The sequence below is a fragment of the Equus caballus genome, chromosome 1 (genome assembly GCF_041296265.1).
Source record: "Equus caballus isolate H_3958 breed thoroughbred chromosome 1, TB-T2T, whole genome shotgun sequence".
Lineage (NCBI taxonomy): Eukaryota > Metazoa > Chordata > Mammalia > Perissodactyla > Equidae > Equus > Equus caballus.
The window spans coordinates 145,152,907-145,176,071 of NC_091684.1; the positions used below are offsets into that span (position 1 = coordinate 145,152,907).

The 23,165-nt window shown below is 41.9% G+C and overlaps 1 protein-coding gene and 1 long non-coding RNA gene across 3 annotated transcripts in view; both read right to left on the bottom strand.

Annotated features, from left to right (window-relative positions):
• LOC138924762 (uncharacterized) overlaps nucleotides 1-23,165 on the bottom strand; it is a 46,729-nt gene that overhangs the window by 9,452 nt on the left and 14,112 nt on the right. Inside the window, exon 2 of the long non-coding RNA XR_011439962.1 lies at nucleotides 8,838-8,925. This is a non-coding gene — a long non-coding RNA (uncharacterized lncRNA). The remainder of the gene's footprint in view (nucleotides 1-8,837; nucleotides 8,926-23,165) is intronic.
• On the bottom strand, nucleotides 17,206-21,610 carry GCNT3 (glucosaminyl (N-acetyl) transferase 3, mucin type). 2 transcript variants are annotated; one of them, XM_070270880.1, is made up of 3 exons: nucleotides 21,475-21,610; nucleotides 20,204-20,396; nucleotides 17,206-19,084 (listed from the first exon to the last, which is right to left on the bottom strand). In XM_070270880.1, exon 3 carries the CDS (start codon nucleotides 19,032-19,034, stop codon nucleotides 17,712-17,714), a length of 1,323 nt encoding a protein of 440 aa, XP_070126981.1. In that variant the 5' UTR covers nucleotides 19,035-19,084; nucleotides 20,204-20,396; nucleotides 21,475-21,610; the 3' UTR covers nucleotides 17,206-17,711. The 2 variants fall into 2 exon arrangements, with proteins under 2 accessions (XP_070126981.1, XP_023472226.1); XM_023616458.2 differs by lacking the exon at nucleotides 21,475-21,610 and having other exon boundaries at nucleotides 20,204-20,723.

Consider the following 23,165-nt stretch of genomic DNA (forward strand, 5'->3'; position numbering starts at 1 on the left):
GTTCTTGTTCTTACAGGGATAGATTTCAGTTTTTCTCCATTGAGAATGATGTTAGCTGTGGCTTTATCATATATGGCCTTTATTATGTTGAGGTGTTTTCCCTCTATACCCATTTTATTTAGCGTTTTTATCGTAAATGGATGCTGTATCTTGTCAAATGCTTTCTCTGCATCTATTGAGATGATCATGTGATTTTTATTCTTCATTTTGTTAACATGGTGTATCACGTTGATTGATTTGCAGATGTTGAACTATCCCTGCATCCCTGGAATGAAACCTAGTTGATCATGATGTATGATCTTTTTAAGGTATTGTTGTATTTGATTTGCTAGTATTTCGTTGAGGATTTTTGCATTGATGTTCATCAGTGATATTGGCCTATAGTTTTCTTTTTGTGTGTTGTCCTTCTCTGGTTTTGGTATCAGGATAGTGTTGGTTTCATAGAATGAGTTAGGAAGCCTCCCCTCCTCTTCAGTTTTTGGAACAGTTTGAGAAGGATAGGTTTAAGTCTTCTTTGAATGTTTGGTAGAATTCACCAGGGAAGCCATCTAGTCCTGGACTTTTATTTTTGGGGAGGTTTTTGATTACTGTTTTGATGTCCTTACTGGTGATTGGTCTATTCAAATTCTCTACTTCTTCTTGATCCAGTTTTGGAAGGTTGTATGATTCTAAGAATTTATCCGTTTCTTCTAGATTATCCAATTTGTTGGCATATAGCTTTTCATAGTATTCTTATAATGTTTTGTATTTCTCAGGTGTCTGTTGTAATTTCTTCTCTTTTATTGCTGATTTTATTTTTTTGAGCCTTCTCTCTTTTTTTCTGGGTGAGTCTAGCTAAAGGTTTGTCAGTTTTGTTTATTTTTTCAGAGAACCGGCCCTTGGTTTCATTAATTTTTTGTTTTTTGTGGGTTTTTTTAGCCTCTATTTCATTTATTTCTGCTCTGATTTTTATTGTTTCCTTCCTTCTGCTGATTTTGGGCTTTCTTTGTTGTTCTTTTTCCAGTTCCTTTAGGTGCACTGTTAGATTGTTTATTTGGGATTTTTCTTGTTTGTTGAGGTAGGCCTGAATTGCTATAAACTTCCCTCTTAGAACTGCTTTTGCTGTATCCTATAGATTTTGGCATGTCACATTTTCATTTTCATTTGTCTCCAGGTATTTTTTTATTTCTCCTTTGATTTCTTCATTGACCCAATCGTTTAGTAGCATTTTATTTAATCTCCACATATTTGTGTCTTTTCTGGTTTTCTTCCTGTGGTTGATTTTTAGTTTTGTACCTTTGTGGTCAGAAAAGATGCTTGGCATTATTTTGATCTTCTTAAATTTATTGAGACTAGTTTTGTGGCCTGTTATGTGATCAATCCTGGAGAATGTTCCACATCCATTTGAAAAGAATGTGTGTTCTGCGGTTTTTGCATGGAATGTTCTATATATATCTAAGTCCATCTGGTCTAATGTGTCGCTTAAGACCAATGTTTCCTTATTGATCTTCTGTTTGGATGATCTATCCATTGGTGTAAGTGGAGTGTTAAAGTCCCTTACTATTATTGTGTTACTGTCTGTTTCTCCTTTTAAGTCTGTTAATAATTGCTTTATATATTTAGGTGCTCCTGTGTTGGGTGCATAGATATTTACAAGTGTTATATCCTCGTGTTGGATTGTTCCCTTTTTCATTAGGTGATGCCCTTCTTTGTCTTGTTAGTTTTTGTTTTAAAGTCTATTTTGTCTAAGTATTGCTACCCCCACTTTCTTTTCTTTGCCATTTGCTTGGAATATCTTTTTCCATCCATTCACTTTCAGTTTGTGAGTGTCTTTAGGTCTGAAGTGTGTCTCCTGTATGCAGCATATATATCAGTCTTGTTTTTTTATCCAATTGACCACCCTATGTCTTTTGATTGGAGCATTTAGTCCATTGACATTTAAAGTAGCTATTGATAAATATGTATTTATTGCCATTTTGTTACATTTTTTTCTGAGTGTTTTAGTAATTCTTCTTTGTTCCTTTCTTCTTCTCTTGCTCTCTTCCCTTGTGATTTGATGCCTTTCTTTAATAATATGTTTGATTTCTTTCCTCTTACTTGCTTACTTATTATAGGTTTCTGGTTTGTGATTACCATGAGCATTCTATGTATATAGCAATCTGTATTGAGTTGATAATCTCTTTAGCTTCACTCTTTTCTAAAAGCTGTACTCTTTTGATCCCCTCCTCGAACACTTTGTTTTTGAAATCATATCTAATCTCTTGGTTTGTGTGTGTCTATCCATTACCCTCTTATCATTGAAATAGGTAATTTTAGTACTTTTGTCTTTTAACTTACATATTATCTTCATAGGTGGTTAATCTGCTACCTTTACTGTATTTTTGCCTTTGCCAGTGATTTTTATTGCCTGGTTGGGTTTTGTTTTTTGGGGGGTTTTTTTGGATAATTTTCTTATCCTTATTTGTGGTCTGCTCTTTCCCACTTAAATAAGTCCCTTCAGCATTTCTCGTAGAACTGGTTTCTTGGTGATAAACTCCTTTAATTTTTGCTTGTCTAGGAAGCTCTTTATCTCTCCTTCCATTTTGAATGATAACCTTGCTGGATAAAGTATTCTTGGCTGTCGTTTTTTTTCCTTTCAGCACTTTAAATATGTCATGCCACTCTCTTCCAGCTTGTAGGGTTTTGACTGAGAAGTCCACTGATAGCCTTATGGGCTTTCCTTTGTATGTCTTTTGTTGCCTTTCTCTTGCCACTTTTAGGATTCTCTCTTTAATTTTGGACATTTTAATTATAATGTGTCTCAGTGTGGGCCTGCTGGTGTTCATCTTCTTTGGTGCTCTCTGTGCTTCCTGTACTTGGACGTCTGTTTCCTTCCTTAGGAAAGTTTTCAACTATTATTTCTTCAAATAGAGTCTCTGCCCCTTTGTCTCTCTCTTCTCCTTCTGGGACGCCTATACTATGAATGTTAGTACACTTGATATTGTCCCAGAGTTCTCTTAGACTGTTCTCATTCTGTCTAAATCTTTTTTCTTTTATCTCTTCAGCTTAGGTGATTTTCTCTAGTCTTTCTTCCAGCTTGCTGATCCGTTCTTCTGTATTATCTATTCTGCTATTTGAGTCCCTCTAGGGAATTTTTCATTTCCAGTATTGTATTCTTCATTTCTGATTGTTTTCTTGTTTTTCGTATTTTCTAATTCTTTGTTGACATTCTCACTGTGTTCATCCAGTCTTCTCCCAGTATCAGTGAGCATCCTTATGAGTTTTTGTTTGAACTCTTTGTCAGGTAGATTGCTTGTTTCTGTTTCATTTAGTTCTTTTTCTGGGGTTTTGTCCTCTTCCCTTGCTTGAGATATATTCCTTTGCCTCCTCATTATGCCTCTTTCTCTGTAGTTATATCTGTGTATTAGGTGAGTCACCTATGTCTCCTGATGTTGGAGAAGTGGCCTTATGTAAGAGATGCCTTTTGAGGCCCAGCACTGTGCTTCTCTCGTCACCAGTCTAAATGATCCAGGAGTGACCCCTGTTTGGGCTATTTCTGTCCTTCTGCTGTGGCAGGGTTGCTGTTATTGAAGGTACCCAGGGAGTTCAGTCTTTCCCTCCCTGGCAGGCTGTTTGTAGATCTGGTTTAGGAGCCCCAGCACCATTGGCTGCAACGTCTAATAGCACACTCCTGTTGCAGTTTTCCTGATAATTGGGTAGGTACCCAGTGTAGTTGGTTGCTAGGCTCAGGGGCTTACAGTTGCTGTAGTCCTCAGGCCTACAAGGCTGTTGTCAGCTCTCTTAGGAGTGCAGCTGAGTGGGACTGGCCCTAGGCACAGGAGCACCCACTTGTTTCAGGCTTTGCAAGGTGGGACTGATCCTCTTTGTGGCTGTTTGTGAAGCACAGGTCTTCTGCCGCTGATAAGCCTCTTCCCCCACAGGTCCACACATAATGTCACCACAGCCCTGGTCTGTGCACACTTCTTGACCCCCTGGAGTGTACCCAGTTGCCCCACTGCAGAGGCCCCCACCTCTCCACCAATGTCCCCCACCGTTCATCTGGCCCTCACACAGACCCTGCTCCACAGAGGTGGACACACTTGCCTGCCTGTAGAGGATCAAGGCACCCAGTCTCTGCAGGGTGACGAGAAGCCTAAGGGCTTGCTGTTGGGTGGGGTTGGTCCCTAAGGTGGGCTGCCTGGCCTGGCTGAACTGGATTAAGTCTGCTGCCTGCTCTAGTGGTTGTGGCAGACCCCCCAGGCTATCAGGGCAGGGAAAGAACTTCAATGGTGTCTGCCAGCATCTCTGTCAGCATGCCTGTAGTTAGTCACAACAATGGCTACTGCCAATGTTTCAGTCTCCAGAGAGGTCTCACCTCTCACCAAGATGCACCCAGATCCTACCAAGTGAGTCTCTTTTTACCAAAAGACTGTGCAGCTTTCTTTTTGGAGATTTTAGGTTGCTCTGAGAGGGGTGAATTTGTGCATGGGCCCTTTAAGACATGGGTTTTTTTCAGCTTTCCTCCGATAGCTTTTCTGGGGGTATTCACCATTGCAGTTAATAGCCAGTGAAGCCAGATAGTAGGACACTCATCTCAGTTGGGCCAAGTCTGAAGGATGCTTATAGTGGTAATGGGCCCCTGCTAAGCTCCCAACTTCTCCAGGGAGGGCTGCGTACCTTAGGTTTGCTCCCGCCTGGCCGGCGGTGAAGGTCTGTGGCTCCCAAAGGTGGCTTTTTCCTCTCCAGAGGGAATTTCCGCCTCTTCTGCCTCAGTCACGACTGTCTCTTGTTGTGGGGGTTCTTTTTATCCCGTTTTCAGTTTTCTCTCCAGGGTAATTTTTCCAAGAATAGTTGTAACCTGTTTGTGTTTGTGGGAGGAGGTGAGTTCAGAGTCTGCCTACACCACCATCTTGACGAGATTGCCTCATACACTCTTAAATGATCTACATCTTACCACTTATTAGACTTTCAGTAGAAGTCCTACTAAATGTATGCCATATCTTTGTGTACTTGAAGAAAGTTTCCCTCGTTTGTCAGTCTCAGAGTGTATAATGAAGAATGTGGCATTTGTAAAATATAACGAGGGAGAATGTCAGGCACCATGTAATTGAGTAACTGGAATTTAGCAGCTGACTATAGATGAATTAAGACCAACTCTTTTTAGTAAGAACTTGGTCCAGTTTATCATTTAGTAAGAGTAGGCTCTTGACAGCCCCATCCTGTAGTCAACCCCAATTCAGCCCTAGTTCACTGTGCTGAAGCTGCCCCATAGGTGCAAAAAGTCACCTTTCTCCATCTGCTGAGAGGTAATAGACTTGGCAGTAATCCTCAGTAAAATAGCTTCTCATGAACTTATTAAAATGTTAAATAGTTCTTCGTATGGCACAGTCCCTCTTCTTTCAGATGTAGAAACCTGTTATACAATAGGTGTCATCATTTGTAAGGAGCCAGTGCTCAAGTCTGATCTCTAGCAGCAGAGAAATGAGACTTTTTGTTTGTAAGATGATAGCCAAAATAACTAACTTTATTATGGGTGAGGCTACATGTGGTACATCTGCTCTCCTGGATAAGCCTTGTAACAGGCCTGGAACAACTTTCCCCTCTTTTTACAGCTTAAGAAATTAAGACTTCCTCTCTCTAAATTACTAGAAGTTATATAATTAAGATTTTTCTTAATTGCAGTTAGTCAAAATCAAGGCCTTTTTACTTTGGAGGTTCAGCATAGTGGTTAGTAGACAAATATGTTGATAGTCAACTTAAAATGGTTGTAGAATTTCTGCTTCTAAGGAGTAAGTTATGATTTAAACTTCTTTCCTGTTAACAGTCACTTAGATCCTACAGAAAGAAATATAGGGCTGGAGTTGTACCCACTTGTGAATTTAGAATCCTGTAAATGATGTCAATAGATGGTGCTTGCAAGAGTCAGAAGCAGCATATTGATCCTAGGTGAGGAGTTTCTTGTAAGATATGGTTGACAGGCTTGACCTGCTAATTGGTGTAATAATGACTTAAGCCATTCTCTGGGTGCTCCTACAGTGTTACCTCAGCAGTCAGTATAGTCCTCGATGCTCACGTTAAAACTAACTTTCATCCTTGCAGTCCATTCTGTGTAATCTGTTCTAGTGTTCTCTTCCTCACCATGCTACCAACCATCACAGTCTGTTCCGCTTAAGTTTGAGAAAGAAACAAAGTCAGATCTAACATTTCTCTCATCTTTGGTTCTGCTGTTTCCTCCATTTCTCGTGCCTTTCCTTTCAGAATCAAAATTCTATACATCCTTCAAAACTTCAGCCCAGTTGTATCTGAGTGTAACCCATATTGAGCTCCTCTTCGGACCTCTTACAAAGGAGCCATTTAAATACATGAAAAAAAACAACAGCAAAGGACAGGAAGAACTTGGGTCAGTTCCAGTACTCACTCAGCTACTCATCCAGGTAACTGACGTGGAATGCCTCAGGTTTATGCTTCATTCCATCAGTCAAAACGAGTTCTCATACTTAGGTTAACCGCTATACACACCTCTGCTTTTGCCTGGGCGGGAGTGCAGAAGTCACAGCCTGATATTTGCTCCTGTCAGTTCTAATGACTTGCATACACATCACACGGCTGACACTGGCATTGTGGTATGGCGGTTCTAACTTTCCCATAGTGGGAACTCTTCCCACAGTGATATCACCACACCTGTTAGAATGGCTATCATCAAAAAGACAAGAAATAACAAGTGTTGGTGAGGATGTGGAGAAAAGGGAACACTTGTGGGGGCTGGCCCCGTGGTCGAGTGGTTAAGTTCGCACGCTCTGCTGCAGGCGGCCCAGTGTTTCGTTAGTTCGAATCCTGGGCGCGGACGTGGCACTGCTCATCAGACCACGCTGAGGCAGCGTCCCACATGCCACAACTAGAAGAACCCACAACGAAGAATACACAACTATGTACCGGGGGGCTTTGGGGAGAAAAAGGAAAAAATAAAATCTTTAAAAAAAAAAAAAAAAAAGGGAACACTTGTGCACTGTTGGTGGGAATGTAATTTGGTGCAGCCTCTATTGAGAACAGTATAGAGGTTCCTCAAAAGATGAAGACTGGAGCTGCCATATGACCCAGCAATACCACTTCCAGCTGTATACCCAAAAGAATTGGAAGCAGAGACTCAAAGAAATACTTGTACACCCTCGTTCATAGCAGCATTATTCACAAAAGCTGAAAGGTGGAAGCAACCCAAGTGTCTATCAAAGGATGAATGGGTAAACAAAATGTTATATACACATACAATGGACTATCATTCAGCCTTAAATACAAAAAAGTTTCTGACACATGCTACAACATAGACGGACCTTGAGGACAATATGCTAAGTAAAATAAGTACAAATACTGTATGGTTCTACTTCTGTGAGGTACTTAGAGCGGTCACATTTATAGAGACTGAAAGTAGAATGGTGGTTGCCAGGGGCTGGGAGGATGAGTTGTTGTTTAATGGGTATAGGCATACCTAGTTTTATTGTGCTTTTTATTGCACTTTAGAGATTTTGTGTTCTTTCAAGACCGTGCACCAGCAAAAAAGATTACCACTCACTGAAGGCTCAGATGATAGTCAGCTTTTTTTAGCAATAAAGTATTTCTAAATTAAGGTATGTACATTTTTTAGACATAATGCTATTGCACACTTAATAGACTGCAGTATAGGGTAAACATAACTTTTATATGCACTGGGAAACTGAAAAAGTTCCTGTGACTTGCTTTATTGTGATATTCACTTTATTGCAGTGGTGCAGAACCGAACTCACATCTTTGAGGTATGCCTATATATAAAGTTTGGTTGCACAACAGTGTGAACCACAATGAACTGTACACTTAAAAATGATTACAATGATAAATTTAATGTTATGAATTTCTTTTTTTGGAGGGGGGAACATGCTTTTTGGTGAGGAAGATTGGCCCTGAGCTAGCATCTGTTGCCCATCTTCCTCTTTTTTTTTCTCCCCAAAGCCTCAGTACATAGTTGTATATCCTAGTTGTAAGTCCTTCTAACTCTTCTATGTGGGATGCCACCACAGCATGGCTTGATGAGCAGTGTGTAGGTCCACACCCAGGATCAGAACTGGCAAACCCCAGGCCACTGAAGTGGAGCACGTGAACTTAATCACTACACCATAGGGCTGGCCCCTGTTATGCATATCTTACCACAATGTTTTTTAAATCTTTAAAAAAACAATGCTAAGGAAGAAGTCTGCTGTCTTCTCCCTGCCTGTCCCAGATCTGTCTCCTCCACTCAAGCCCCACCACTTCTAAGAAGCTTTCCCTCACCCTATCTATTTCCGGTGTTTCTTAACTTTCCCTGGACTCCTGTGTCACCCTACTTAATACTGAATTATCTACCCATCTTGACACTTAAATATGTAGGACCCTTGAAGAAAAGAACTATGTCTTCAGCTTGCTTGGGGGCTCTATAGTGCCTACCTTAGAGGGAGTGTATCAGTCAGTTTCCAATCAGGGAAATAGAAACCACCACGTATGTATTTCAAACAGAAGGAATTTAATACAGGGAGTTTCTTAGAAAGGTGTTCAAAGGGCTGGAGGAGCAAAAGAGGAAAGGTAAGTGTATCTAAATAGTAACGAAGGAAGCAGCTAACATCCCTGTTGCTGGAGGGAGCAAAAGAAAACAGCATAACCCAGAGGCCACAGTCACTGTGCCACTGAGGCTGCTGCTGTTGAACCAAGCTGCCTGATACAGCCATCAGTTGGCCTACACTAGCCAGCCACAGCTGCCATTGTGCTGTTGCTGTCACTGCTGCTGCCACTGCACCTGTTGCTTCTGCTGCTGTCACTGTTGTTGGTGGTGACACTACCAGAAGGTATAAGAAAAACGGTTTCTCCTTTCCTCTCACCTTCCAGTATCCCAGTAGTGCCTCTCCAAGGTAGAACTAAACAGAAATCCAGCTGCAGGGAGTCTGGGAAATGTAGCTTGTGGATCTCCTGCCACAACAGTGAAGAGGGAAATACGGAAGAGTTAATATGGAGCTGAGAGGACAGAAAATAGCCAGCACCCTCCTTTGACTACTGTGCATATACGCCCAGCCTTTTCCCCATTTTGAGATTTACATACAACAACAAATTATTTCTTGTACAAAATATGCTTAATCTCTCCCCCAAAAGAAAGACACAAAGGCCCACCAGTCTGGATGATGTTAATTCCTCTTCTAGTTAAGTTAACTCCTCTGGATGTTCTGTAATCTTAAAACTAAGTTGTAAAATTACTTAACACAGAAACTTTTATATATAACGACAGAAGAAAGAGAGGGGGAAGTGATTAACATGTAAAAATATGTATATAAGAAAGAAACATAGCTGGCATAGTCCTCATTTGTATAAATCAAATGGCTGTCATGGATCTTTCTTTTTTTCACAGCCCTCATCATCTTCCAGGTGCCCTGAGTCAGTACCTCAGCTGACTGGGGTTCTTTACCTGGTGGGAAGACCCTATATTCCATCCCTGAAGTATCGAAGTCCTCAGTGAACCCTCCTTTAGTGAGTTGCTGTAGCCTTCCATTAACTTGAACATGGGGACATCAGGAGGCAGTCCAGAGAGTCCCCTCCATTGTTTAGCAGCAGCCATATTTCCCTTGATAATTGGAATCAAGCATCCCAGTCAATACAATAACCCCCCTTCTCTTCCCATTGGTCCAGTGGCACAAGAACCCTAAATGCCCAAGTGGGAATCTCAATTTCCAGTTCAGTAAAAGCATTGTTGGTTTCCTAGTGGACACATTGCTCCCTTGGGACCCAACAAGCAGAGCCCAAAGTTGCAGGCACAGGAAGCAAAAATTCTGTGAGTGTGCTATTAGATGTAATATTGAGAAGTCATTCTCACTTACCCCCTTGATTCCTGGACCCCTTGATTCAATGATAACCCGTTAGCAAAGAACATCCCTAATGCCCAAACTGTGGTTTATAAATACCATTCGTACTTAAAAAAAGAAAAAGGAAAAGAAAAAAGTTCCCTGGAGAGTGGCTGGTTAAAGGTAAGAGATAAGAAATGTAATAAGCCTGGAAAGGCTTCTTGTATCAAAAGGTAAGGAATTTATCTGAAATAACTGGAGTCAGGTCAAAGGACACAGGAACCAACTTCAAAGGGTTCTCACTAGCTGTGGTAGGCCGAATAATGGCCCCCACAGACATCAGGTCCTAGTCCCTGGAATATGTAAATATTTCCTTATATGGCAAAGACTTTGCATATATGATTAAGTTAAGGATGTTGAGATGGGGAGAGTATAAGATAAGAGGCGTGTGTCCTAAATGCAATCACACGTATCTCTATAAGAGGGATGCAGAAGGTGATTTGACACACACAAGAGAAAGCAATGTGACCATGGAGGCAGAGATGGGAGTGATCCAGCTACAAGCCAAGGAACGCTGGCAGCCACCAGAAGCTAGAGGAGGCAAGGAGCAGTTTCTCCCCTGAGCCTCCAGAGGGAGCGTGGCCCTGCCAATACCTTGATTTCGGCCTCGTGAAACTGATTTTGGGTTTCTGGCCTCCAGAACTGTGCAATAATACATTTCTGTTGTCTTAAGCCAGCAAGTTTGTGATAATTTGGTACAGCAGCCATAGGAAAATAATACATGAGCCAAAGATGGGGCATTTTGAGCATCATCATCATAATCGTAGTGAATCACAGCATAGAAATTATGTTTTTAAACAATTTGTGCGTCCAAAGTGATATAAACACCACTTCTACATACACAAACTCATTTGTCACTAGGTAACCAATTCAAGGAAAGTGACTGTACTTCAGAGTAACAATACAGTTGATAAGGAAGTTTGGCTTTATGGAAAAATTAAAAAGGATTTTTAGAATTAGGATATCACCATTTTGCAATCCATTATGAAATAACAGACCCAAGCTATGATCAATGGCTACTAAAATGGTTACCTGACAAGGTCATGGGAAATTTATAATCAGGCTGACAACTTCCAAACCTCACAGTTCAATCCCAACATTAAAAAGAACATCTACCTCCTGAGATGATGCAGTCGACACCAACAATGAAATTTTTCTGACAAAAATTCAAACCTGAATCAGATCAAGTTTCTGGATCTAAGTACCAGTTTAACAAGAAATACTGGGGACAGAGGAATATGTTAAATGATATTGCTAAGATCCTATTAGCAGAATCCAAAATATGGGGACTTGTAGAGGAAACAGACCTAAATTGTTCAACAAATAAATTGCTAAAATAAAAAAGGTAGAGGGAGAAATCTATAATTAGATTTAAGAGATTTATGAACCAAATGGGTTCTGATTCAAATAACCCCAGTATAAAACATAATTGTGTGGGGAAACCATGACAGTGGGGGAAATTAAAACATTTGGTATTTGATTAAATTAAGGAATTATTGTTACTATCTTAGGTATGATATATTTGGTTGTGTTTTAAAAACATCTGTTACCTATCCTAATTGTGAGAGACATACTGAAGAATGAATGAATGGAATAATATGATATTTGGGATTTACTTCAAAATAGCTCAGTTGGGGTGGAAAGTTAGAGTGCAGATAAAACAGGATTGGTCAGGAGTTGATAATTGTTGAAGCTGGATAATGGGTACATGGAAGTTTCACTATGCCATTCTCTCTACTTTTTTAATATGGAAATTTGAAGATGTCCATATTAAAGGTTTCTTTTAAAAATATCTAATGCAGATCCTCATTACTTCCAGATAAAGTCCAAACTCCTCGCCAGTAGCAGAACACCAAGTCTTCTGCAATCCGGCCGTCTTCACCAGCCCTCATTCCCAGCTGCCTCCTCTTTAGCTACCAGGAAGTACATTCAGGTCTCCGAACATACCCCGTATTTTCATATATTTGGTAATCAATTTGCCTATCTGCAAAGCTCTTTATCACTTTCATTATTTGGTGAACTCCATGGCCCAGTTCAAATGTCCCTGTTTCTATAAACTTTAATAGTCTCCTTGAAATAGAAGTAACCCCTCACTTCAAAGCAATCCCAACACGTCATGGACATGACACTCCACCATACCCTATCACATTATCCCAGCATCATCCCCTCCTCTCCCAGCTTACTCTGACTAAATCCCATGGTCCATCATTATGATCACTCCCTTGCACATAATCTCAACTCTTTTGCCCCTTTCTCATACTTACTTGAATAATTACAAACCTGGGTAAGTCCTACTCTGCCTACTCTAACGCCTGTACTCTTTAGCTGAGTGTGGGTGAGTGGCTGATTTCTTTTTAAACTCAATTTCCCTAATGTCAATGAGTCCTTAATGCTGCCTATCATGCTTTTTTCTTTGGTCTGGCTTCTTTTCTAATTTCCCATCTGAAACAATTATTTATACCTTCTCTTTCCAAACCTCCAGTATCTCCTCCCCTATCCTCATCTCAAAATCATCTTGCTCTTCATTTCACTGAAAATAAAGATAATCAAAAGAAAACTTCTAGGATATCCAAAAGGCTAATAAGCATATTAAAAGCTTCTTAACATCATTAGTCATTAGGAAATGCAAATTAAAACCACAATCTGATATAACCACCACCCACAAGAATGGTTACAATGACAGATAGGAATAGTCATACATCACTACTGGCATACGTCATTAGGCAATTTCATCATTGTGTGGACATCAGAAAGCATACTTACACAAGCCTAGATGATATAGCCTACTACACACCTAGGCCAAATGATACTACTCTTATGGGACTACCATCATATATGCGATCTGTCATTGACCAAAACGTCATTATGCAGAGCATGACTGTATTAGCAAGTGGAGCAAATGGAACTCTCACACCTTGCTAGTGGGAGTTAAATTGGCAGATCATGCTGTAAAACTATGTGGCAGTATTCACTAAAGGTGAACATATGCACACCTTATGACCCAGCTATTTCACTTCTAAATACATACCCAATTGAAATGTATACGTATGTTCCCTATAAAACATGTTCAGGAAAGTTCATAGGAGCATAGGTCATAATAGACAATAGCTGGAAACAAATGTTCATCAACAATAGAACGGATCAACTATGGTATATTTGTATAATGGAATATTACGTAGCAGTGACAATCATTGAACTACTGCCACACACAACAACATAGATGAAACTCAATGTTGAGTCTAAGGAGCCATAAAGGAAAGAGAACATAGTATTTACAAAAAAAATTCAAAAACAGGCAAAATATGGTGTCAGGACAGTGGTTATCTTTGCAGCAGCTTGGGTAGTAATTGGAAAGGGACATGGGCGCTCTGGGTTGCTGGTAATGTTCTGTTTCTTGATCTGGGTTCTAGTTACACGGGTGTGTTCACTTTGTAAGAACTGAGCTATATATTTGGGATTTTTATACATTTCTATATATATATTATACCTCAGATAAAAATATTACAAAGTGAAAGATAGACCTCCACAAACTCCTAGCATGACATTGAGCCATCTGAGTCCATCCACCCTGCCTGCTCTCCTGTTACTGTGGGTGAATCCATGCTTCCTTCAGAGAGAGGCCCTTGTTCCTGTGCACTACACAATTACCCCGCTTCTTCATACGGATGTCACTCTGGGAAGTCTCCCGTCTCATTCCTATTCCTCTTAGCTAGATCTTTCCTGTCAATCTACAAACACTCCATAACTTTTCTAATTTTTAAAACAACTTCCTCTTCACCTTCATTTCTTGTACTGTTTTTCTCCTTCTCTTGGCTTAAAGCAAAACTCAAGATTTATCTACACTTGCTGAATCCAGATTTGTTCTAACGTTCTCGTTGAACCACCTCCAATCATGTTCTCACCTCCACTCCACAAAAATTGATCTTACCAAGGTCACCTCCACATTGTTAAATTCAATAGTCCCTTCTTCATCCTCATCTTCCATGACTTTCAGCAGCTTTAGGCGCTGTCATCCACTCCCTCTTTCCTGAATCACTTTCCCCTCTAGGCTTCCAGAGCACTCCACACCCAGTTTTCCTTCTACCACACCAGCTGCTCCTTTTCAACCTTCTTGTGTTTGTTCCTCCTTATCTCTCTGACCTCTGCATTTTGGAAAGCCCCAAAACTCATTTGGGGGCCTCTTTTCTATCTATGTTCACTCTGTTGGGACTCTCATCCAGTTTTATGACTTTACACAATTCATAAACTCATGAACAGCAGATGTGTCTCCAGTCCAGAGCTCTCTTCTGAATTCAGATTCCCGTCACATCCATCTCTTCAACTCAGATGTCTAATAGACATCTCCAATTTTATATGTTCAAAATCAAACTCCTGATCTTCCCCTAAAAACCCACTCCTTTACAGGTTTCCTGTCTCAATTAGTGATAACTCTATCCTTCCAACTTATCATCAGGACCAATTCCTTGGAGTCATTCCTGACTCCTCCATTTCTCTCGTAAACAAACTCAATCTGTCAGCAAATCCTCGAATTGAAACTCAAAATATTTCCAGAATCTGACCACTTTCACCACTTCTACTGCTGCTACCCTGGTCCAAGCCATTATTGCTAGCGCCCAGATTCCTGCCACAGCCTCCTAACTGGCCTCCCTCCTTCCACCCTCGTCTCCCAACCGGTCTGTTCCCAATGCAGCAGCTAGGGTCATCCTAAAATGTTAATCAGGTCATGTCAGTCCTCTACTCAGAACCCCTCAATGCCCTCCTATTCACTCAGAGGAGAAGACAAAATCCATGTAATGGCTTACAAAGGCCTTCAAAATATACCCTCGTCCCCTGTACTCTTAACTTCTTCTTCCCCTCCTTTTCTCTGCTCCATTTACACTAGCTTCCTTGCTGTTCCTCCAACATGGCAGGTGCGTTCCTGCTTCAGGGCCCTAACAGTCTTTCTTCTTGGCCCAGATGCTTTTCCCCCAGTTATCCTCATGGGTCATTCCTTCATCTCCTTCAGATATTTGCTAAATGTCATCTTCTCATTAAGGGCTTCCCTGACCACACTGTTTAAAATTTGAAGCATCCTCCCTCCCCACTCCACTCTCCTAAGGTCTCTATCACTTCCTTCATTTTCTTTCTAGTACTTGTCTCCTTCTAGTGTACATATGTATTACTTATCTGTTCAGAGTCAGTTTCCCACTGGTACGTGAACAACATGAGCATGGGGATTTTTGTCTCTTTTGTTGACTGCCATATCCCCAGTGTCAAGAACAATGCCTGGTAAATAGTAAAAGCTTAGTTAATATTGGTGAAGTGAATGAATGAGTTATTTCATTGCGTGTCATACACTCAAGCTTCATAGAGACAGGAACCATATCTTAATCATCTATGTAATAAATGACTGACTAAATGGAAGAAGTAAGACCAGATCTGCAGCTCAGTTAAGGTACTTAAGGCAGGCAATATACTTAATTGTTCTTTTCATCTTTAATCCAAATACTTGATCTCCCCAAATAAATTATGTCACCTGTTCCCAAACAAGGTTATTATCAATTGCCTTTTCCTCTTTTCTTAAAAAATTTTCACTCCATCAAGAGAACAGCAAAGATCAGAATAAGCAGAGTGTGCAGCAAAAGTATAGTTATTAAGACAATGCTTACCAATTGTCTACAAATCAAGAATAAAGAGGAAATCCAAACCTCTAGAGGTAATACAAACATAGTTGCTCAATTCACTTATACGATTTTTCCCTCCCAGAGAAATGTTAAAGAAACAGATATGACTCCAAGGGAAGGAAAAATCAACAGATGTGTTGGTTTAACTGTTTGAATTCTAAAATACACTAAACACTTGAGGGAGAAATTTGATCCTTCTGATATGAAGACCTGATGTTAATAAAGAAAAGAGCACTTCCTATTCAGCTGAATATATTTTTAGAGAAAATTTCAACGCTTGGAAAATTCCAGACTTATTCCCTCCAAAATAAATTCACATTTTAATCTTTTTACTTTACTTATATAAAATTTAATAATTTATTTCACATGAAATCTTACAGAGGAAGTTGGCTATGAGGCCAAAGACCTAAGTCTTTTTCTCAGAAAACGTGTGCTCAGGGAAGCTTTCCGGCCCACCTCCCACAGCAGCAGTGCACCCCCATCCAGCCCCCTCAGAGGAAGACCAAGGACAGTCACAAAGGCTAGTAGGTGGACAGGTCCACGATCACCACTGTTGGGAGCAGACGCTACACGGTTCATCTGCTGAGCACGTGACTATTCATCAGTCATCTCCTTGGTGGGGTGAGGAGCGAAGAAAACTCAATAGTATGGCACAGGTGAGTTGGTGGTGGCAATGCCTACGCCCAAGGGAGTACAACCTCACAAAAAGCAATCACTAACTTATGAGAAAAGTCACTGTGTCAGCCACAGTGCTAATGATGTCAGAGTACAGGGGTTGCAGGGAAAGTTCATAGAGAAAATTTGATTAACTGAGTCACAATCAGAACACGGTAATGACATCATGACATATTAATGGGAACATCATTCTAATTACACCAATTAATTTGTATATAAATCACTTTTCCAGAGCATAGCGTCTGCCAAAGATCAGCTGTAGTATATACAAGACAGGCCTATCTTTCTGTATAGTAACCTTTGCCCATCAGATCAGCTGTCGTATATACAAGATACGCCTATCGTTTTTATAGTCACCCTTGACCATCACAGAAGAGCATAACTAACGGCCAATTGTCTGATAATTATCTCTGGAGCTTTGGAAAGCAAAGTGTTTCACTGGGTAACATTAGGGGGTGAGCAAATACACACACACACAACTGTCTCTCCACAAGGAAATGTATAAGCCACAGAACCACAAATAGTGACACTTCCATCACATACTTAAATAATAGAGTTTTGACTCAAGAGACCTAAACGTTGAACAACCAGCCTTCCTGGTTCAACTAGACAGCCCTAGTTTATTCTTGTTTCCCAACATTGTTTTAATAGTGCAGACCCCCCACCCCAACTAAAATATGTTCCAGTTTAGACAGTAAATTATACAATGACCTTACGTAAATAGCATTATCTTTGCTACGGAATGTTAAGCTTTAGCTGTGAAGCTGGCAAAAGGAGTGCTGTAATTTTCCCATAAGGATATGGGTAGTCAAATTGGTTAAATCACCCTGCCTTTTCTCTTACAGAAAAGTCATGGATCTGGCAATGTAAACAAAATGAGGAGGGCTTTCAATAATAAAAGAATCAGCTCTGTTCCTCTATATTCTTTCGATTTGCTATTTATACAGCCTGCCATGCGCATTTTAGAATAGTGGGGATTCTCTTAGCCAGCCCCCAGGGATTTTAAATATCATCAACAGTTATCAGAAAAAGTCTCACACTTTTATTTCTGGCTTACTAGACAAAAAGCAAAGGTAGAGTTTTGGACCAGCAGCTATTTATTTTTAAGTTAATGGTACAAAAGAGAAGCCCTTTTTCCATCAAAGTCCCCCTCCCCACTACCAAGCCTAAAATTATCAGGAACGGCATCTCCACAGAGTGGAAAAACTGACACCAAACATTCAAGTGAAATCCAGGGTCCCCTGCCACACTTCTCCTCCCTTAATCTCCCAAAGAACTCATTCTCATTCTCACTCTGTGAGAAGGTCAGTGGAGGAGCTGTTGAGAGAACAGTCAGGGTTCACCCAGGGCAGCAACGTGCATGGAAACAGACCCACTCACCCACACTCCAGAGCAGCCCACTTACCCTGGGGGACGCCATGGATTTCAGAGCCCTGATCTCCCACCCACACTGTCCCGGCACATTCTGGGCATGTTTGCACATGTTCCTGCCCTCACCCAGGTAGCAATTCTCTCACAGGGTATCTCAGAGTTCAGTCCCGTAGACAGCCTTATAACGTAAGTACTCTTCTAAGCACTGAAGAACATTATCATCCACCTTTGGGTCAAACTTGTTGGCCAACAGGTGATGGTTCTGAAGAATCCAAGGCAGGTCTCCAGTTCCATAAATACAGATAGCCCGCTGGTGGATTCCAGAGCAAGGTTCATAAGGTGCCCCCATACTGATGTTTCCCTCATGGCCCTGCCACTTGACCAGCCTAGCAATGGCAGTCATGTCTGAGATGTGAAACTTGGGGTGATAGGGAACAGAGCCAGGCATCCATGGTGCACGCTGAAGGGTGGCCCAGAGGTGTTCATCGGGGCTATAGGTGTCTTTTACCCATTCAATCAGCTGTCGTGATTTGGGGTTCTCTAAGACATGTTCAATAAAGCTTCGAGAAGCCACAATATAGGCATTACCTGTGAACATAGGTAAATTGTCAGGAGGAGGGTCCTTCATTCTGCTGGTTCTGTGCAGTGTGTCTGTCACTTCATAGTGATATTTCCAGCGAGATTTTTTGTACTCAGTAGGTATCTCTGACTCCATACTGTTCTTCCCATTCAACATCTTGAGGGCCAGGACCATCTCAGCATTGGTCTTTATAGGAAAGTCTGTCCCGCATGTATTTAGGAAGTATTTCCATGGAACTGAGCTCCGGAGCAAGTCTTCCATGCAGTTCAAGTCAGCCTGCACCCTGGACCAGGAGGCATAAACCACCCGAACCAACTTACTGGCCAAGAAGACATTAGGGAAGCATGAAATAATTGCTTTGACTGCCTCCTTGAAAGTCTCTGGGGACTTCTCATCCACGTGGATACAGTATATGTTCTGAGGGGCATACACAGCTCGCAGAAGCCTTTCAAAGTTTTCAATCTTCTCATGGACCACCATAGAGTATGCAATAGGGAAATCTAACTCTTCCTTGCTCAGTGGGAACTGTATGAACTTCCTTTCGGCCTTAAAGTGTTCACAGTCTCTGGTCATGTTGAGGTAGTCGGTGTCTGTGAAAGGCTCCCGCTTCTTCTTCGTGTCCAGCTTGTCCAGGAGAGCCTCTCCCAATGCTGTGCGGTCCCCACGGATGATCCCAGAACAGTTGATGGGTCTCCTTGCTGGCAGCTTCAGGGCCTTGTACAAGATATCCCGACAGCGCTGGCTCTGAAAGTCCCTGGACTCCAGACCCAGGGAATTAAAGTCACATTTCAATCTGAGAGAAAATCTCAGAGCAACAATGGCCAGCAGCATATAGCAGCCCAGGGCCAACAGACAACGCTGCCGGAAGAGTGTCTTCTTCCACCGAAGCATCTTCATGGCATAGCAGACTGGCAGGGTTTAGGCACACGGAAGGAGGAGGAGGAATCCTTGGACAGAACAAAATGCCTTCAGTTACAAACTAACCCTGAACACGCTCATAGGAACATCAAGTTCAACTCCAAAGTGATGGCAAAAATCTATTTCTTTAGACACAAATCCTCAGTCAAGACCTGCCTAGGAAAGTCTTACACCAGCATACTGATAGAGGTCTACAACCTGACCCTACAAACTAGCTGATCATGCCGGGACCAGGAGCTGGCACCACTACCCTGCGAGAGAGACAGGGAAGCAGATCTGAGCACCTGCTGACGCAGAGGTGTAATTAGTAAGAGGAAGTCCCCACCCTTCATTCCTCATGCTGCCCCCAACGCCTTACCACCCTGTTTCTAACCTAGCTCTTATCAGGGGCCTAGAATTTCTGCTCAGTCTAGAGAGAAAAGCCATGAAACTCAGACTCTCGCTATCAATTCTAGAAATCCAAAGGTCCTTTTAAAATAAAAAGTACATTTGTTTCTCTCATGGGCAGTTTATATATTGGGACACTGTCACCACATATGATACATTGGTCAGATGTGCTGTCTAGCCACCCTTTAAAAAAAATGCTCTTAAAGAAGTACAAAAAATTGGATATAATCCAAAAAATGCATTGTAATCGTTCATAGAGATAAGTCTTAGTGTATCAAAATTTAAAATCTATCTACACAGGGAGACACACAGAGCTATACATATACAATATCTATTGAGTGCTTTCTATGGGCCAGAAATATTTCTTTACATTGTCCCATTGAATCTTCACAACATACCTGATATGTAGTATTAGGCCTCTTTTATATATAGGAAAACATAAGCTAAATAACTTGCCAAATATCACATATATTCTAAGAAGCAAATCTGAGACTCCTCTCCACTCCCCCTTCCCCCTAATTTTTCTGTCTGTAAACCTAATACTTGTTCCTCCAAACACAGCTACCTTTTAAATACAATACAGGGTACCGAGTACCATCAAAGAAAACCAGATAGTAAAGGGGGAAGAAACAAAATGTGACAGCAATGATTGTTTTCCCTTGTTACATCCTCTTTCTAAACATAAGATTGTATCCTCTTTAGTAATAACTTTCATGGGACTCTAGAAGGAAGAAAAAACGAGAAATTAAGAAAACTCTCACCTTTAATAGCTTCTTGCCTGTTCAGGGAAGCTCTCTTGTCAGAGTGTGTTTCTGTTTCCAAGGGAAGATCGCTTGGGTTCCATGGAAGCAAATGTGTACACTATATCCCCTGGTCTTCTTTTAGCCCCTCCAAAATATATTTTCTGATATCCGCAGGATGTCCAAGAAACTGTCTCAGCCTCTTCCTTAATCCCTGGAAAGTAGAGAGCAGCAGGTGGCTCCATCACTAACCTTTCAGCTTCCTGTCCTCAGGTACAAGAGCAAGCTCAGATATAACATTCAGGAGCATATTCTCAAGTGCGAGTCATTCAGTGCGGTGAGCGAGGCAGGAAAAAAACGCTGGCAGTATCTGAGAGGGCAAGCAGGTATTTCAACTAGAACAGCCCAGTTTGTACCTCTGCCCTCCTGCCACACCATTCATAAAAACCTGTCAACTCTCATACATGAACTTGAAAGCTTTTTTCCACCTTAACAAGGAACTGTAGAAACACACAAGTATGCCCCTGTCTTCTACTGGCCTGGAGTCCAAATGTCACGCCTCTTATGTTCTCCGAATATGACAAGAGTGGAGCAATAAAAATACCCTTCAAGGATTGTTTTCATTTTTTTACTTAAAAAAAAAAAAGTCAATGAAATCCGAGTTTATTCTTCAAATGGCACCTGCTCAAACAAATCCATTTGCCTGACTTTCCATGACAATCTATAGGTTGTAGAAACATCCACAGGGTTCCAGAGTATAGATCTCTCTCACTAATGTCTGTGAGTCTGGGGTTCTTGGAAGTCTGAAGAATGGCTAACACCACATGTGCCTGGACTTGAGTGACAGGCGCAGGGGGTGGGTTTGGCAATACAGTGTGGGAAATGCCTTCTTCAAAGCTGCTGACATTGTTTGCTACTCCTGGCCTCTCTTCCTCCCTCACCCCCAAGCCAGCTCTCCAAAAACGCAGCATTCCTGGGCAAATATTTGAAATAGCAAATTTAATATAAAGAACTAGATATAGAGTTGTTAAACAAGTAACTAAAAGGGGGAGGGGGGAGGTGGGGGGAGGTTGGGGATAGACGACACCAAATTATTGGGGAAGTAGCAATTGCTGGAAGTAGCCACCACTCTTAGGCTGAAGGAATGAAGAAAAGATTCGGGAGTTTTTAAATTTAGAATTTGGGACGGGGGGTGCCAACCAGCTGAAACTTGGACCTCTGAGATGGGGACGCTACTCAGACGGGGCTGGGGCGTCTGGGCTCGGAGGAGGGCCGCAGGCTGAAGTCCAGACCTCTTATACAGGTAGCTGGTGTCTCTGTCCTCCGTTACTGTAAACTGGATTTAACGCAGCTACATAAAGTAACCACCACTGCACTGCGAGGTAAGCGGACGTTGTCATGGTGATGCTCACAGAAGCAGGAAGTAGAGAGGAAGCAGACAGGAAGTCCCGCTGCGGCCTTGCTGTCTCCTTCCAGCGCCCCCTGTTGGCAGAGCCTAATAGGACGCCCTTAGCAAAACGCAAAACGTGATTTATAGTCTCCTCTGGCGTCGCAGTTCTGAGTCCCGCGGGGGTGGGCTTCGTCTGAAGACAAAAGCGAGTTAACGGAGATCAGTGTGATCTTCCTACAAGGCTTGCTTACACAGCCGCCAATATAGCATAGGGAATTTAGGTCTTTTCTTTTTGGGGGACCTCCTCTGCCTGTTTCTGACTCTAGATGAAGAAAGGCCAATGGCAGGGAGTCATGCAGAGTCACCTGCGCCCCCACTTTTGTTGGTCCCGCTCCACGGCTCTGTCTTCTGCAGCTTCGGTCACTCCAGGTCTGACTCTGTTGTTGAGCTGTAAAATCTATGAGGCAAAAATGATTAAAGGATAAACACTTGCTCCAGTACCTGAAGGTAGAAAAATGTCCCCAGTTGGTCTTTATGTGACTTTTTTGATGGCTCCCTCAGAGTCCCACCTTCTTTCCCCCAAAAAATGAAAGTCTCTCAATAGGAAACATTTTGAATATTTTTTAAGGTGACCAAACGAGTATACACTCTTAATTGTTAAATATTCGATAATATAACTAACAAATTGTAGATATATTTTGTTGAGACAGTCTATGTATTAGGAATACTAAATGGGTGGCAGTTACGGGCACACCTGGGCTTTGGCAGGACACAGCTAGGTCTCAATCTTGGCTTTGCCACTTTCTAGCCATGTGACCTTGGGCAAATTCTGTAATCTCTCTGTGCTTCATTGACGTCTTTTGTGCAACTGGGGCTAAAACCTATGTGGTAGGCTTGTTGTGAAACTTCAACAAAATAACACATATGAGAGACTTGGGTTAACACCTGGCATATGCAGCGCCTCGATGAAGGTTATTGTTACGTAGGCTCCAGTGCCAGCCCGCAAAGGTCCTATTTCACTCACAGAATAGCTCAAAGAGGGTACAAATAGCATTCTTGAACTCTGGACCATGCAGAAGTATTGATGCTGGTGATGCGGGCAGATGAGTAAACCAAGGGAAAGACCTGGTATTGCCCCTTCTCTGTGCTCCTGAAAGAGACCCCACCCAATTCTAAGTGGTCAGTGTTAGCACCACAGAGACCAGGGATGAGCTGCAGCTGACCCCAGGGAAGTGCAGGAGAGAGAACAGAATGGCTGAGAGGGGCCCAGGAAGATCAGGAGTGGGCAACCTCTAGAGATCAGATGCATGTTCGGAAATACAGTCAGCCAGTTCCACTCCTTAAGTCCATGTTGGCCTTGAGGAGCTGATGGGGCACTGGCAAAGAGAGGAAGGGCCGAGTCCCAGAGTGCCTGAGAACCCAGACCCAGGGTATGAGGCACTTCCTTGGGGTTTCTTTTACCCCTGCTGAGGCCCAATGGCAGAGCCAGATGAGCTTCGAGGCAAATCCTGGAGCCAAGGGTCCAGGATTACACGAAGATATTTAGAAGTCCCAAGCATGGAAAATGATGAGGGCACTCACCTCCCTCAAGTA